We start from the raw sequence: 14,453 nt of genomic DNA, 5'->3' as shown, positions 1-14,453 counted from the left end.
CTTGGGAGGCTAAAGAAGAATGTGGTTTACTTTATTAACCCATTGCTTTGAAGCTAGGAATCATCAAAATGTGGTTACAAGAAGCTGAAAAGGATACATATTGAGCCGGGAGTGTGGCCTAGTGATAGAGTGCTTGCCTAGCATGCACATGCAGTCCTGGGTTCCAGTCCTCAGTACCATATACACAGAAAAAGCTGGAAACGGTGCTGTGGCTCAAGTGATAGAGCACTAGCCTTGAGAAAGCTCTCAAGGCCAGTGCCCAGGCCCTGAGTTCAAGCTACCAGGACTGGCCAAAAAAAAAAAAAAAAAAAAAGTACACGTATTTTCTGATGTGCATATCTCTTTTTTCCCCACTCTTATTTCATAAGTAATACTCTCCTTTTTCTCATGAAAAAGAGAGTATTTCTTATGAGAAAAAGGAGAGTATTACTTCCCTCTCCAAGCTCCTATATGCAGCTAAGCAAAACAATTAAGTACTTCTATTTAACTATGCTATACATAAGGCTAAGGATGTAGCTTAAAGGTAGAGTGCCTGCCTAGCATACATATGTCCTGGATTTTATTCCCCAGCACCACAAAAATAAATGAACTATAGCCAGGTTTGGTGGCATTTACATGTAACTAGCACTCAGGGAATTTGATAAAGGAGGTGACTGGTTTGGGATAGATGGTAAGATCCCCCTGTCTTAAAAAAATCAATCGTTAGGTAAGTTTACTTTTTATCAAATAATACATTCACATAGTTTTATGTATTTTGACCTGAGTGTTTTAATGTTGGACTAGGAGCTGAATGAAAACCAGAGTACCCCTAAAAAAGAAAAGCAAGAATGGCTTTCAAAACAAAAGGAGAATATACAACATTTCCAAGCAGAGGAAGAAGCTAATCTCCTTCGACGTCAGAGACAATACCTGGAGCTAGAATGCCGCCGCTTCAAAAGAAGAATGTTGCTTGGACGTCATAACCTAGAGCAGGACCTTGTCAGGGAGGTATGTGTGAATGATGAATTTTTTTGTGGGTGTGCCAGTCATGTAACTTGAACTCCGGTCCTGAGGTTTTTGTCTTCAAGGTTAGTGCTTTTGTAATTGAGCCACATATCCACTTTCAGCTTTTTGGAGATAGATGGAAATGAGACTCATGGACTTTCCTGCTTTGAACTATGATCCACAGATCTTGGTCTCCTGGCTACCAGTGAAATTTTTTTTTTATTGTTATTATTATTATTTTTTTTTTTTTTGGTGAGTCATGGGGCTTGAACTCTGGGTCTGGGCGTTGTTCCTGAGCTCTTCATCTCAAGGCTACCATCCTAACCTTGAGCCAAGCCCCACTTCCTGTTTTCTAGAGGTTAATTGGAAATAAGAGTCTCAGGTCCTTGGGCTGGGAGTTTGGCCTAGTGGTAGAGTGCTTGCCTAGCATGCATGAAGACCCGGGTTCAATTCCTCGGCACCACATACATAGAAAAAAGCTGGAAGTGGTGCTGAGGCTCAAGTGGTAGAGCTCTAGCCTTGAGAAAGTCCAAGGACAGTGCTCAGTCCCTGAGCTCAAGCCCAGGACTGGCAAAAAAAAAAAAAAAAAAAAAAAAGAGTCTCAGGTCCATTTGTGCCTGGGCTGGCTTTGAACCTTGATCCTCAGATCTCAGCCTCCTGAGTAGCTAGGATTACAGGCATGAGCGACCGTTCTGGCTTGAATCTTTTTCTTCAGCATATACCATTCTCAGGTCTTTCCCATCTGTATTCTTTTACCCAAGACATTCATAGAACTTGCCATCTTCTTAAGTCTCTACCATTCTAGAAGTGCCTTCCATGATCCCCAGAATCCTTTTTCCATCTTTACATAAATTTTTTTTTTTTGGTTGTGGGACTTGAACTCTGGGCCTGGGTGTTTTCCCTGGGCTCTTCAGCTCAATGCTACCACCCTATCCCTTGCACCATAGCACCAGTTCCGGTTTTCTGGAGATAAGAGTCTCAGTCTTTCCTGCACTGGCTGGCTTTAAACTGTGAATACAGGAGTGAGCCACCACGCCCAGCTTTGCACTTGTCCCTCTTTTATCTTTTTTTTTGGGGGGGGGGGTTCAGTCTTGAGGCTTGAACTCAGTACCTTGGCCACTGTCTTTGATCTTTCTTTAGACTAGCCCTGTACCACTTGAGCCATTGCTTTTTTTTTTTTTTTTTTAATGTGGTACCGAGGAATTGAACCTGGGTCTTCGTGCATGCTAGGCAAGCACTCTACCACTAGGCCAAACTCCCGCCCCTCCCCCCCCTTTTTTTTTGGTAGGACTTGAACTCAGCCTGGGCTTGGTCCTTGAGCTCTTCAGCTCAAGGTTAACACTCTACTATTTACTTGATCCACAGCACCACTTCTGGTTTTCTGATGGTTAATTAGAGATAAGAGTCTCATGGACTTTTGTGCCCAGGCTGGTTTTGAACCCCAGTCCCCAAATCTCAGCCACTTGGGTAGCTAGGATTACAGGCATGAGCCACCAGCACCTGGCTTTGTCCCTCTTGCATACATACAAAATGTGCATCATATCTCTTTCATTAGAATTGAAATTGTATAGTCACAGATATTTTTCAGGCTTTTATATCCCCAATGTCTGGCCCATAGTAATCATTTAGTAAACAATTTGTTAATTTTATTTCTTTAATGAAAGACATTGTGTATATGTATGTATTTTTAATAAAAATATTTTTAAGTCCTGGAGTGTAGCCTAGTGGTAGAGTGCTCACCTAGCATGCATGAAGCCTTAGGTTTAATTCCTAGGTCCACATACTCAGAAAAAGCCAGAAGTGGCGCTGTAGCCCAAGTGACAGAGCACTCGCAAGTGTGCGAGAACTATGCCCAGGCCCTGAGTTTAAGTCCCAGGACAGATTAAAAAAATAAAAGCCAGCGTGGTGGCTCACACCTGTAAACCTAGCTACTCAGGAGACTGAGATCTGAGGATAAAGGTTCAAAGCCAGCCCGTGCATAAAAGGACCAGAGACTCTTATCTCCAATTAACCTCTAGAAAAGATAGTGGAGCCTAGCTCCAGGGGAGGGTGGTAGCCATGAGCTGAAGAGCTCGGGGACAATGCCCAGGCCGAGTTCAAGCCCCATGACCCACAAAAAAAAAATTAATTAAAATAAATAAATTTAAAAAAATTAGCAGACACCATGGCTCACGCCTATAATCCTAGCTACTCAGGAGGCTGAGATCTGGGGATCAAGGTTCTAAGCCATCCCGGCACAAAAAGACCTGAGACTCTTATCTCCAATTAAACTTTAGAAAATGAGGAGGTGGGGCTTAGCTCAAGGGTAGGGCAATAGCCTTGAGCTAAAGAGCTCAGGGACAGCACCCAGACCCAGAATTCAAGCCCCACGACCAACCAAAAAAAAAAGAAAGAAAGAAAAAAAAGCATACTTTAACAATTAAATCTCCTTCTAGAGTTCTTGCCTACAGAAGCAGTAGTATAATAACTATCTGTTGCAACATACATAGATACTGAAACCTTAAAGTAAAAAATAGAAATGGTTGAAAAAAACGGTATCACAAATCAGTATGTTTCAATGGCATTTTTAAAGCCTTATTGTGCTGGACATTGTGGTGCTTTCCTATAGTCCCAGAACTTGAGTCAGAGCACTTGGGAGTTCAAGACCAGCATGGACTGAATTCTAGGCCAGTCTAGGGTACATCAGACTTTGTCTGATATGGATATATATATCATATATATATCATATATACACACTTAAGTGAAAAAACTAGCTGTATGTCTATGATGTACATTAGTGTTTTGACGCCACAATTTTTTAAAATAATAAATGCAAGGATGAAAGTAATGGATGCACCAAATATTTGTAGGTACAAAGGGGGAGAGTTTGACTTTTACATAATATGTATATATGTAATTATTTTTTTTCCTGTCCTGGGGCTTGAACTTGGGGGCTTGGGCACTGCCCCTGAGCCTCTTTGTGTGCGAGGCTGGTGCTCTATCATTAAACGCACACTTTTGTGCTATTTTTTTTTTTTTGTGGGGGGGTCATGGAGCTTGAACTCAGCTTGGGCTTTGTCCCTGAGCTCCTCAGCTCAAGACTATTGCCCTACTCTGGAGCCAAGCTCCACTTCATGTTTTCTAGAGGTTAATTGGAGATATGAGTCTCAGGTCCTTTTGTGCCTGGGCTGGCTCTGAACCTTGATCCTCAGATCTCAGCCTCCTGTGTAGCTAGGATTACAGGCCTGAGCCACTAGCACCTGGCTTTTTTTTTTTTTTTTTAAAGTCTCACAGACTTTATTGCCTGTGTTGGCTTTGAAACGTAATCCTCATATTCAGCCTCCTGAATAGCTTGGATTACAGGTGTGAGCCACTGGGACCTGGCACATTTATTTATTTATAATGAAGAATTATAAGAAAAGAATAACATTTGTTGAACACCAAGTGCTAGGTTGTCATCATTTTTCAATTATAAACTTTTTTCTTCCTCATATTAAATCTATAAAATGGAACTGCAGCATAGGACAGTGGTAGACTATCTGCCTATTATCTGACCCTTGGATTTGATCCCTACATTAGGAATAAAAAATAATAGAAGATAAATTTTTAGTATTCAGCCATTCTTGAAGCAGAAGGTTTAATTATATTCAATTCCTGATACTTCTTAAGTTTTTTGTTTTTTTTTTTTACATTGTAGGAATTAAACAAAAGACAGACTCAGAAGGACTTAGAACATGCCATGCTACTGCGACAACATGAATCTATGCAAGAACTGGAGTTCCGCCACCTCAACACAATTCAGAAGATGCGCTGTGAGTTGATCAGATTGCAGCATCAAACTGAGCTCACTAACCAGCTGGAATATAATAAGCGAAGGGAACGAGAATTAAGGAGAAAACATGTCATGGAAGTTCGACAGCAGCCTAAGAGTTTGAAGGTACCTTTGGTGTAAGCTTCTAGACAAAGGGGAAAAGTGATAAATCATATCAGCAGGAAAAAATTAAGATAGATGTGAAGACATGGAGAAATTGAGTTAATTATTTTCCTTTTTAGCCTCATTGGTTGTATTCTGTATGAATTGCCTGTTGCATAAATTGCTTATCAAAGTACAAAAAAAGTAGTTACTTGTTTAACTGTGGAAGTAGCAGTTCTTGTTTAAATGCAACTAATATTTGGTGCTGAAATATTCTATGTCAGCATGCTAACCTTTTGGCTTCTGTTTTTGTTCTAAATAATACTCCTAATTTTCTCTAAATATGATTTATACAGAGGTTAAAAGTACACAAATAAAGCTGACTGCTGGAGGCTCATGCCTATGATCTTTTCTACTTTAGAGGCTAAGATCTGAAGATAGTGGTTCAAAGCTAGCCCAGGCAGGAAACAAAGTCTGTGAGATGCTTATCTCTAACTATTAGAGAACTCGAAGTACAGATGTGGCTCAAAATGGTAAGAGTACTAGCTTTGAGCAAAAGAGTTCAGGGACAGGACCCAGGCCCTGAGTTCAAGCCCCATAACTAACATGTACACACATACATATGTGCATGCATGTACATACATTCATATGCATGTGTGCATAATACATACATACAATAGAAGGCACTAGGTGTCCGTGGCTCACACCTATAATCCTAGATACTTGGGAAGGTAGAGATCAAAAGGATATTAGCTCCAGGCTAGCCTAGACAAAAAGTTTATATCACTTCCTTAGCAGAAAAGGTGGAGCATCATCATGAGCAGCTGTCATCTCACCTATGTCAGGAAACATAAAAAGAATATCATAATTTAGGTCAACCAAGGCAAAAAGACAAGACCTCATCTCAAAAACAACCAGAGTAAAAAGGATTGGTGATAGAACACCTGCCTAGTAAATGTGAGACCCTGAGTTCAAACTCTTCTAATGTGAAAAAACTTTTTATTCCTTATACATTCCGCTGTCTTCAGGAAATTTTCCAGTTTTGTGAATTGTCTGAAATAGTTGAATCGTAATAAAAACAAAGCAGTTCGGCCAAGACTTTGGCCTAGTGGTAGAGTGCTTGCCTAGCATTCACAAAGACCCAGGTTCAGTCCCTCAGTACCACATATATAGAAAAAGCCAGAACTGGTGCTGTGGCTCAAATGGCAGAGTCCTAGCCATGAGAAAGCCCAAGGATAGTGCTCAGGCCCTGAGGTCAAGCCCCAGGATTAGCAAAAATAAATTAATTAATTAATTTAAAAAAAAAAAACCAGCAGGTACTCGTATAGACAAGTGTCCGTATCTCAATTGATTGTATATGGCTGCAAAAAATTCAAAACAAAATTATTTCCATAAGGCACAGGTAGTACAGTATTTGCTGTTGAATAACTTTCTTGTCAAGATGGTGATAGTGATCTCCTGTAATCCCATCCCTTTGAAGGCTGTGGTATGAGGATCTTAAGTTCAAGACCAGCCTGGATTTCATAGTGACATCCTGTCTCAAAAAGCAAAATAAAACAGACCTCTTACTCCTCTAATAACTTCTTCCCCATTTAAAACTGTTTAGTACTTAAGCCCTAGAACTATTTTTGGGGTTACTGAGTAGCAGAGCACTTATTCAGCATGTGCAGAGCCCTAGCACGAGAGAAAAGTAAAACCAAAACTACTACTATCCATTTGATTCTGAATATACTGGACTAAAATGAACTTCACTCATAAAAGTAATCTATGTCAAAGTCTTAAAAAATACAACACACATAATGGTATTCCCAATGCCTACATCCTCATTCAAACATTAAGCTATTTTGAAACTAAATATGGAATTAAAAGTTAAATTGCTTTACCAGAATCTTTATTCCCATTTACCATCCAGGAATCAGGAAATGTTTCTTCCTACTTTATTCTGTCATATCAAAATAAGTTTTTGAGCCAGATATTTGTAGCTCACTCTTTCAATCCTAACTACTCAAAAGCTGAGAACTGAGGATCATGATTCAGAGCCACCTGAGCAGGAAAGTCCAAGAGACTTTTTTTTTTTCTTGAGCTCTTCAGCTCAAGACTACCGCCCTACCTCTTGAGCCACAGTGCTCCTTCCCATTTAGTAGAGGTTAATTGGAGATAGAGTCTCAAATCCTTTTGTGCTAAGACTGGCTTTGAGCCTTGATCCTCAGATCTCAGCCTCCTGAGTAGCTAGGATTACAGTTGTGAGCCACCACACTAGGCCCAGGAGACTCTTATCTTCAGTTAATTACTAGAAAACTGAAAGTGGGGACCAGGAGTTTGGCCTAATTAGTAGAGTGTTTGCCTAGCATGCATGAAGATCCAGGTTCAATTCCTCGGTACCACATACATAGAAAAGGCCAGAAGTGGTGCTGTGGCTAAAGTGGTAGGGTTTTATCCTTGAGAAAACCCAAGGACAGTGCTCAGTCCCAGAGCTGAAGCCTAGGACTGGCAAAAAAAAAAAAAAAAGAAGTGGAGCTTCAGGTGAAAATGATAGCATACCAGCTGAGAGCAAAAGTAGCTCACAACTTTCTGTATAGCACTCCAACAATAAAATTAATTAATTTATAAAATAGCTCAGGGACAGCACCTAGGCTCTCAGTTCAAGATCCGTGTCCAACAAATCTTTGCTAGAACAAAAATACATATATATAGCTCCCCTGTGAACCTGAATAAGTTTCATTTTGTTGCTCTTTTCAAAATAGATAATTGTGGGTGAGAGCATAGCCAAGTGATAGGAGTGCTCGCCTGGCATGCATGAAGCCTAGGTTTGATTCCTTTGTACCACATACTCAGAAAAAGCCAGAAGCTGCATTACTGCTCAAGTGGCAGAACACTAGCCTTGAGAGCTTAAAGCGTTCAAGGACAGTGCCCAGACCCTGATTTCAAGCCCCAGGACTGGTTTAAAAAAAAAAAAAAAGCCACTAACCACATCCCCAGGCCCATTGGGTTTTTTTGGTTTTGGTTTTGGTTTTGGTTTTGGTTTTTGGTCGTCATGGGACTTGAACTCTGGGCCTGATTGGCATTGTCCCTGAGCTCATCAGTTCAAGGCTACTGTCCTACTCATTGAGACACAGTGTGTCACTTCCAGTTTTCTGGTGGTTAATTGGAGATAAGAGTCTCACAGACTTTAGTGCCTGGGATGTGGTCTCTAAATAAGCCAGGCACAGTGGCTCACACCTGTCATTCTAGTTACTCTGGAAGCTGAGATCTGAGGGTCACAGTTCAAAGCCACCCAGGCACTAAAGAATGTAAGTGGGGCCTATAGTTCAAGGGGGATGGTGGTAGCTTTGAGCCCAGAGTTCAAGCCCCATGACCGACCAAAAATAAAAGCTGGAAGTGGAGGTGTAGTCTAAGTGGTACAACATGAGTCTTTAACAAAAAAAATAAATAAAGCTGAGACTGGGAATGTGGCTTAGTGGTAGAGTGCTTGCTTAGCATCCATGAAGCCCTGGGTTTGATTCCTCAGTACCACATAAATAGAAAAGGCTGGAAGTGCCATTGTAGCTCAAGTGGTAGTATGCTAACCTTGAACAAGAGGTTCAGGGACAGTACTCAGGTCCTGAGTTCAAGTCCCAGGACTGGCAATGAGATGAATGAATGAATCAGTTTTGAAAGCAAGCAAGCAAACTGAGGGACAATTTAGTGCCAGGCCCTTAGTTCAAGCCTCAGAATACACACACACACACACACACACACACTCTCTCTCTCTCTCTCTCTCTCTCTCTCTCTCTCACACACACACACACACACAGTGTGTGTGTGTGTGGCAAAATTAAACAAGCAAAGCTTAGTGCTAACAGCTTATACCTGTATTATTTCTGGCTACTCAAGAGGCTGAATCCTAGAAAATAACTTTTTGAAGCCAACCTAGGCAGAAAGTCTTTATAAGACTCTTCAGGCTGGGCAAGGTGGCTCGAATGTATAATCCTAGCTACTCAGGAGGCTGAGATCTGAGAATCGCAGTTCAAAGCCAGCCTGGATACTAAAGTTTGGTGGACTCTTATCTCCAGTTAACCACAAGAAAACCAGAAGTGGCGCTGTGACTCAAGGGGTAGGGAGGTAGCCTTGAACCGAAGAGCTCAGGGACAGCCCCCGGGCCCAGAGTTCAGGTCCCACGTCTAACAAGAAAAATATAAAATAAAATAAGACTCCAGCTTCAGTTAACCAGCAGGAAAAAAAGTAAGTAGAGATGTGGCTCAAGTGATGGAACACCATCCATGATCAAGTAAGCAAGCTGAGCAAGTACAAGGCTTTGTGTCCCTGGGATGACAGATATGCACTACCTTGCTTGGCCATTGGTTGAGATGGAGTCTTTCACTTCTTTTTTTTTTTTTTTTTTTTTTTTTGTTTTAGCATGGGTTTATCTCAAACCACCACCCTTTTATCTCTACCTCCCAAGAAAGTAGGATTGCAGGCTTGATCCAACATGTCTGGCCCCAAATAATTTTTTTTTGGTCCAGGGCCTGGGCACTGTCCTTGGACTTTTTGCTCAGGGCTAGCGCTCTGCCACTTGAGCCACAACACCACTTGTGGCCTTTTCTGTGTATGTGGTACTGAGAAATCAAACCTAGGGCTTCATGGATGCTAGGCAAGCTCACTATCATTAGAAAAAATATATATATATATAGTAAATATATTACATATATATCATAAATATATATCTATATATATATATTTTTGCCAATCATGGGGCTGGAATTCTGGGCCTGGGCAACATCCCTGCACTCTTTAGCTTAAGGCTACCCCCCTACCCCTAGGCTTGGACATTGTCCCTGAGCTCTTCAACTCAAGGCTACCATCCTACCTCTTGAGCCACAGCCCATTTGGTATTCTAGTGATTAATTGGAGATAAGAGTCTCGTAGACTTTAGTGCCCAAGCTGGCTTTGAACCGCTCTTAAGTAATAAAAAATAATTATTATAACAATGTTAATTATTTACTTTTAGACTTCCAAGTCAACTTTTGATACGTAGATCCACAAAAAAATAGGGTCTGTAAATTGAGATTGTCATTTAAAAAAAAAAATTGGAGGATGGGCTGGAATGTGTCCTAATGGTAGAGTGTTTGCCTGGCCTGCATGAGGCCCTGGATTCAATTCTTCAGTACCACATACACATAAAAATCCAAAAGTGGAGCTATGGCTCAAGTGGTAAAGTGCTATCCTAGAGCCAAAGAAACTCAGGGACAGTACCTAGGCTTATAGCGGTAATACTAGCCTCTCAAGAGGCTGAGAGCAGAAAGATCACCATTCAAAGCCTTGGTAGAAGAGTTTAGAGGACTATCCAAAACCAACCAGCAAAAACAAGACTAGACGCATGGCGCAAATGGTAGTGCACCAGCCTAGTATGCATGAGTTCAAACATCACTGCCAAAAAAAAAAGAAAGGAAAACCAGGTGTGGTGCCTCATGCCTATAATCCAAGCTACACAGGAAGCTGAGTTGTGAGGATTGTAGTTCAAAGCCAGACTGGGCACTAAAGTCTGTGAGACTCATCGCCAATTAACCGCTAGAAACCGGAAGTGACACTGTTGGTAGGGCAGTATCCTTGAGCTGAAGAGTTTAGGGACAGCACCCAGGCCCAGAGTTCAAGCCCCAGGACTGACCAAAAAAAAAAAAAAAGAAAGAAAGGAAAAGAAGCGGGGCCGGAAGTTTGGCCTAGTGGTAGAGTGCTTGCCTAGCATGCATGAAGACCTGGGTATTTTAGCTAAAAATAGTAAATATGCTTTATTTTTTGCCCCAAATATCTGATAAAATTTTGCCTTACCAGTAAAGTAAGGTACTTTGATGTCTACTACACTTAATTATATAACACAAGATTGATTTGTCACGAATATAACAATCAGTGCTAATTTTAATATCTTCTCAGGTCACAAAATTTACTTGTGAAATAATGCCGATTGCTTGAAGTCCTGTGACAAATAAGTTTTTAATTATTAAAATACAAAAAAATCAGATAACTTAGGCCAATTGAATGGCCAAGTATAAAAATAGCTGCAACTTTACCATTGACCTTTTGTGTTTTCTCTTTTTCTCAGTAGTATTATTTGTATGTAAGTATAATGTATACAAATGTATATGTTGAAACATACATAATTTTTTTTCTTCCCAGTCAAAAGAACTCCAAATAAAAAAACAGTTTCAGGATACCTGCAAAATCCAGACCAGACAGTACAAAGCATTAAGAAATCACCTACTGGAGACTACACCAAAGAGTGAGCACAAAGCTGTTCTGAAAAGGCTCAAGGAGGAACAGACCCGGAAATTAGCCATCTTGGCTGAGCAGTATGATCACAGCATTAATGAAATGCTTTCTACACAAGCCGTGAGTTTACTTTGTTTAGGCCAAATTTAGTGCTACTTTTTTTTTTCTACATTTTGAATGGAATCCCAGCTATTAAAATACTAGTTGGAAATGATTGCTGTCATGTATCTAGGGCTATAGTAGTTATTAAGCATTACTTGAGAATGCCATGATGTATATAAAAATCCACATGTAGACATGAAGTTCTATATAGATTTCCTATAGAGAGATCCCAAGATGTTGTCAAGGTGAAACAGAAGCTTTGGTAAACATCAGGCAGCATAGATTGCTATATTGGGTTTGCCAATGGTCAAATAAGAGATCTTGTAAAAAAAATTTTTTTTTCTCTTCATAGGGTAGATAACTATTTAAGGCCTTGCAGTCTCAAAATTGAAGTTTGGTTTGGTTTTTAGTAGGCCATGGGCCTTGAACTCTAGGCCTGGCACTGACCCTAAACTCTTCAGCTCCAGACTAGTCACCCTACCACTTGAGCCACAGTGCCATCTCCAATTTTCTGATGGCTAATTGCAGATAAGGATGTCATGGACGTTCATGCCAGCCTGGCTTTGTACTTAAATCCTCAGTTCTCAGCTTCCTGAGTAGTTAGGAGTGCAGGTGTGAGCCACCAGCACCTGGAAAAATGGAAGATTTTGTATGGTTACTTATCTAACCATTTAGACTGTAACCATTTCAAAGTATAAAAAACATTGTTGAGGTGGGCATTCCTGTAATTCTTGCTACTCAGGAATCTGAGATCTGAGGTTCATGGTTTGAAATCAGCCCAGGCAGAAAAGTCTGGGAGTCTGTAATCTCCAGTTAACCATCAAAAAGCCAGAAGTGGAGTTGTGGCTTCAGTGATAGAGTACTAGCACTATCATTAAGTGAAAAATGAAAGGATAGTGCCTGGCCCTTAGTTCAAGTACCAATATCAGCATCCAACAAAAACAACAACAAAATTGTTATTAACTGTTAGGCTGATCAAAGCACCAAAGCAAAACAAACCAGATTTGCACCGGTTTGACTTCTAGACTGTTGTTAGTTTCTGTCCTGTCATAGTTATTTCCAGGGCCGGGAGTTTGGCCTTGTGGTTAAAGTGCTTGCCTAGCATGCACAAAGACCCAGGTTCTATTCCTTGGTACCACGTACAGCCGGAAGTGGTGCTGAGGCTCAAGTGGTAGAGCTCTAGCCTTGAGAAAGAACAAAGACAGCGCTCGGGCCCAGGACTGGCAAAAAAAAAAAAAAAATAGTTATTTCCAACTAGAGAGGACGAGGTAGAGAAATTTATATATCACCTATAAGTTTCTCTGAAGAAAAATGTAGTTATTCAAATGTTCTCCAAACAGCTCATGATAATTTCATAATGCTGCTATTGGTTATTGTGTGTTTCTTTAGAGGCCAACACACCAAGGTACAAGAGAGAGCAATTGTTATTTTCGAAAAGAATTACGACAGTAGGGCCGGGAGTTTGGCCTAGTAATAGAGTGCTTATCTAGCATGCACGAAGACCTGGGTACAATTCCTTGGTACCACATACATAGAAAAAGCCAGAAATGGTGCTGTGACTCAAGTGGCAGAGTGCTAGCCTTGAGGAAAAAGCCCAAGGGCAGTACTCAGGCCCTGAATTTAAGCCCCAGAACTGGCAAAAAAAAAAAAAAAAAAAGAATTATGGCAGTAATCATATTCTATCCCTCTTCTTCCTTTTTGTAGTCACAATCAATACCTTACAGTAGGATATATATTTTATTTTTCTCTTAGCTGCGTTTGGATGAAGCACAGGAAGCGGAGTGTCAAGTGTTAAAGATGCAGCTGCAGCAGGAACTGGAGCTGTTGAATGCATATCAGAGCAAAATCAAAATGCAGGCTGAAGCACAACATGATCGAGAGCTTCGAGAACTTGAACAGAGAGTCTCCCTTCGGAGGGCACTCTTAGAGCAAAAGGTATACATAATAGATTAAAATCATATAAGTACATTCTTATTTTAACAGGTACCTACCTGATTTTTCCTAGTCTTGGTTTGGTAACTTTTCTTTAAAATTACTGATTAATTTATGATTTTATTGATACTATTAAAATCAAGAAAGTACAATTAATTGCTGGATAAAGAATACAAAGAGCTTGTGTCTCATGCCTGTAATCATGGAAGCTATCAAATTGGAACCTAGGTCAGGAATTGGTTCTATTGATAGAGTACTTGCCCAGCATGCATGAAGACCTGGGTTCAATACCTAGGTACCACATACATAGAAAAAGCTGATGTGGCTCAAATGCTAGAACTCTAACCTTGAGAAAGCCCAAGGACAGTGCTCAAGCCCTGAGTTAAAGCCCCAGGACTGGCAAAAAAAAAAAAAAAAGTATCTCTTAGCAAAAATTGTATTTTTTAGTTGGGCACTGGTGGTTCATGCCTGTAATCCTAGCTACCTCTGAGGCCAATACCTGAGGATCAAGGCTCAAAGCCAGTCAAATCAGGAAAGCTCTGGAGACTCTTATCTCCAACTAATCACTAAGGAAAGAAAAAGAAAACAAAGAGCTAAAATGGAGCTGTTGCTCGAGTGAGCAAAAAAGCCCAGAGACAGTGCCCAGAACAAAACAAAATCTGCATCTTTAAGTTTCAAATTTATACTAAGGAAGTAGTACTATGACTCAAGTGGTAGAGCATTAGCCCTCACTACAAAGAGGATAAGTGACAGTGTCCAGGCACTGAGTTCAAGCCTCAGGACCTTTGTACTAAAAGGAAGACTGACTATAGTAAATAATTCAAGAAAAGGGATATAGGAGAAAGGTGAGTGCTATTAAAGTATGATTGCAGTTTTAGCTCCATCTAGTGATAAAGAGTAAACGCTAATTAATTTGTTAGTATATTATTTCAATGTATGAGTCAAAACCTACTTGTTATATAAAAGCTTAGTAAAATATTTTGGAGAAAACCAATGCCTATAGTAAAAATGCAGTGGCACTTTGTTTTCAGAGGTTGTTGTTTTGTTAATGTATTTTTAGAAGCATCTTTTCTTCTCCATTGAAGATACTGTTTCTTTTGTCTTACATTAGAATTATAATTTGTTTTTGTTGTTGTGGGTTTTTCTTTGTTTTGTACTGGTTTTGGAGCTTGAACTCAGGGATTAGGTGCTGACTTTTTTTTTTTTTTTTTGGTGGGTCATGGGCGATGAACTCTGCCTGGGCACTGTCCCTAAGCTCTTTAGCTCAAGGGTAGGGCTGTAGCCTACCTACCCTTGAGCT

At 40.4% G+C, this 14,453-nt stretch overlaps 1 protein-coding gene across 2 annotated transcripts in view; it reads left to right on the top strand.

The window, feature by feature from the left end:
- Positions 1-14,453, top strand: part of Taok1 (TAO kinase 1) — a 96,252-nt gene that overhangs the window by 69,738 nt on the left and 12,061 nt on the right. For both annotated transcript variants that reach the window (XM_090350549.1, XM_090350548.1), the window contains exons 16-19: positions 784-987; positions 4,661-4,900; positions 11,027-11,239; positions 12,974-13,156. In XM_090350549.1, the coding sequence (XP_090206675.1) occupies positions 784-987; positions 4,661-4,900; positions 11,027-11,239; positions 12,974-13,156 (840 nt within the window). The remainder of the gene's footprint in view (positions 1-783; positions 988-4,660; positions 4,901-11,026; positions 11,240-12,973; positions 13,157-14,453) is intronic.

The sequence above is a fragment of the Megascapheus bottae genome, chromosome 17 (assembly GCF_031878675.1).
Source record: "Megascapheus bottae isolate mThoBot1 chromosome 17, mThoBot2.hap1, whole genome shotgun sequence".
NCBI classification, from domain to species: domain Eukaryota; kingdom Metazoa; phylum Chordata; class Mammalia; order Rodentia; family Geomyidae; genus Megascapheus; species Megascapheus bottae.
The sequence above is the reverse complement of the archived record's forward strand: the minus strand, read 5'-3'. Positions and strand labels throughout refer to the sequence as shown.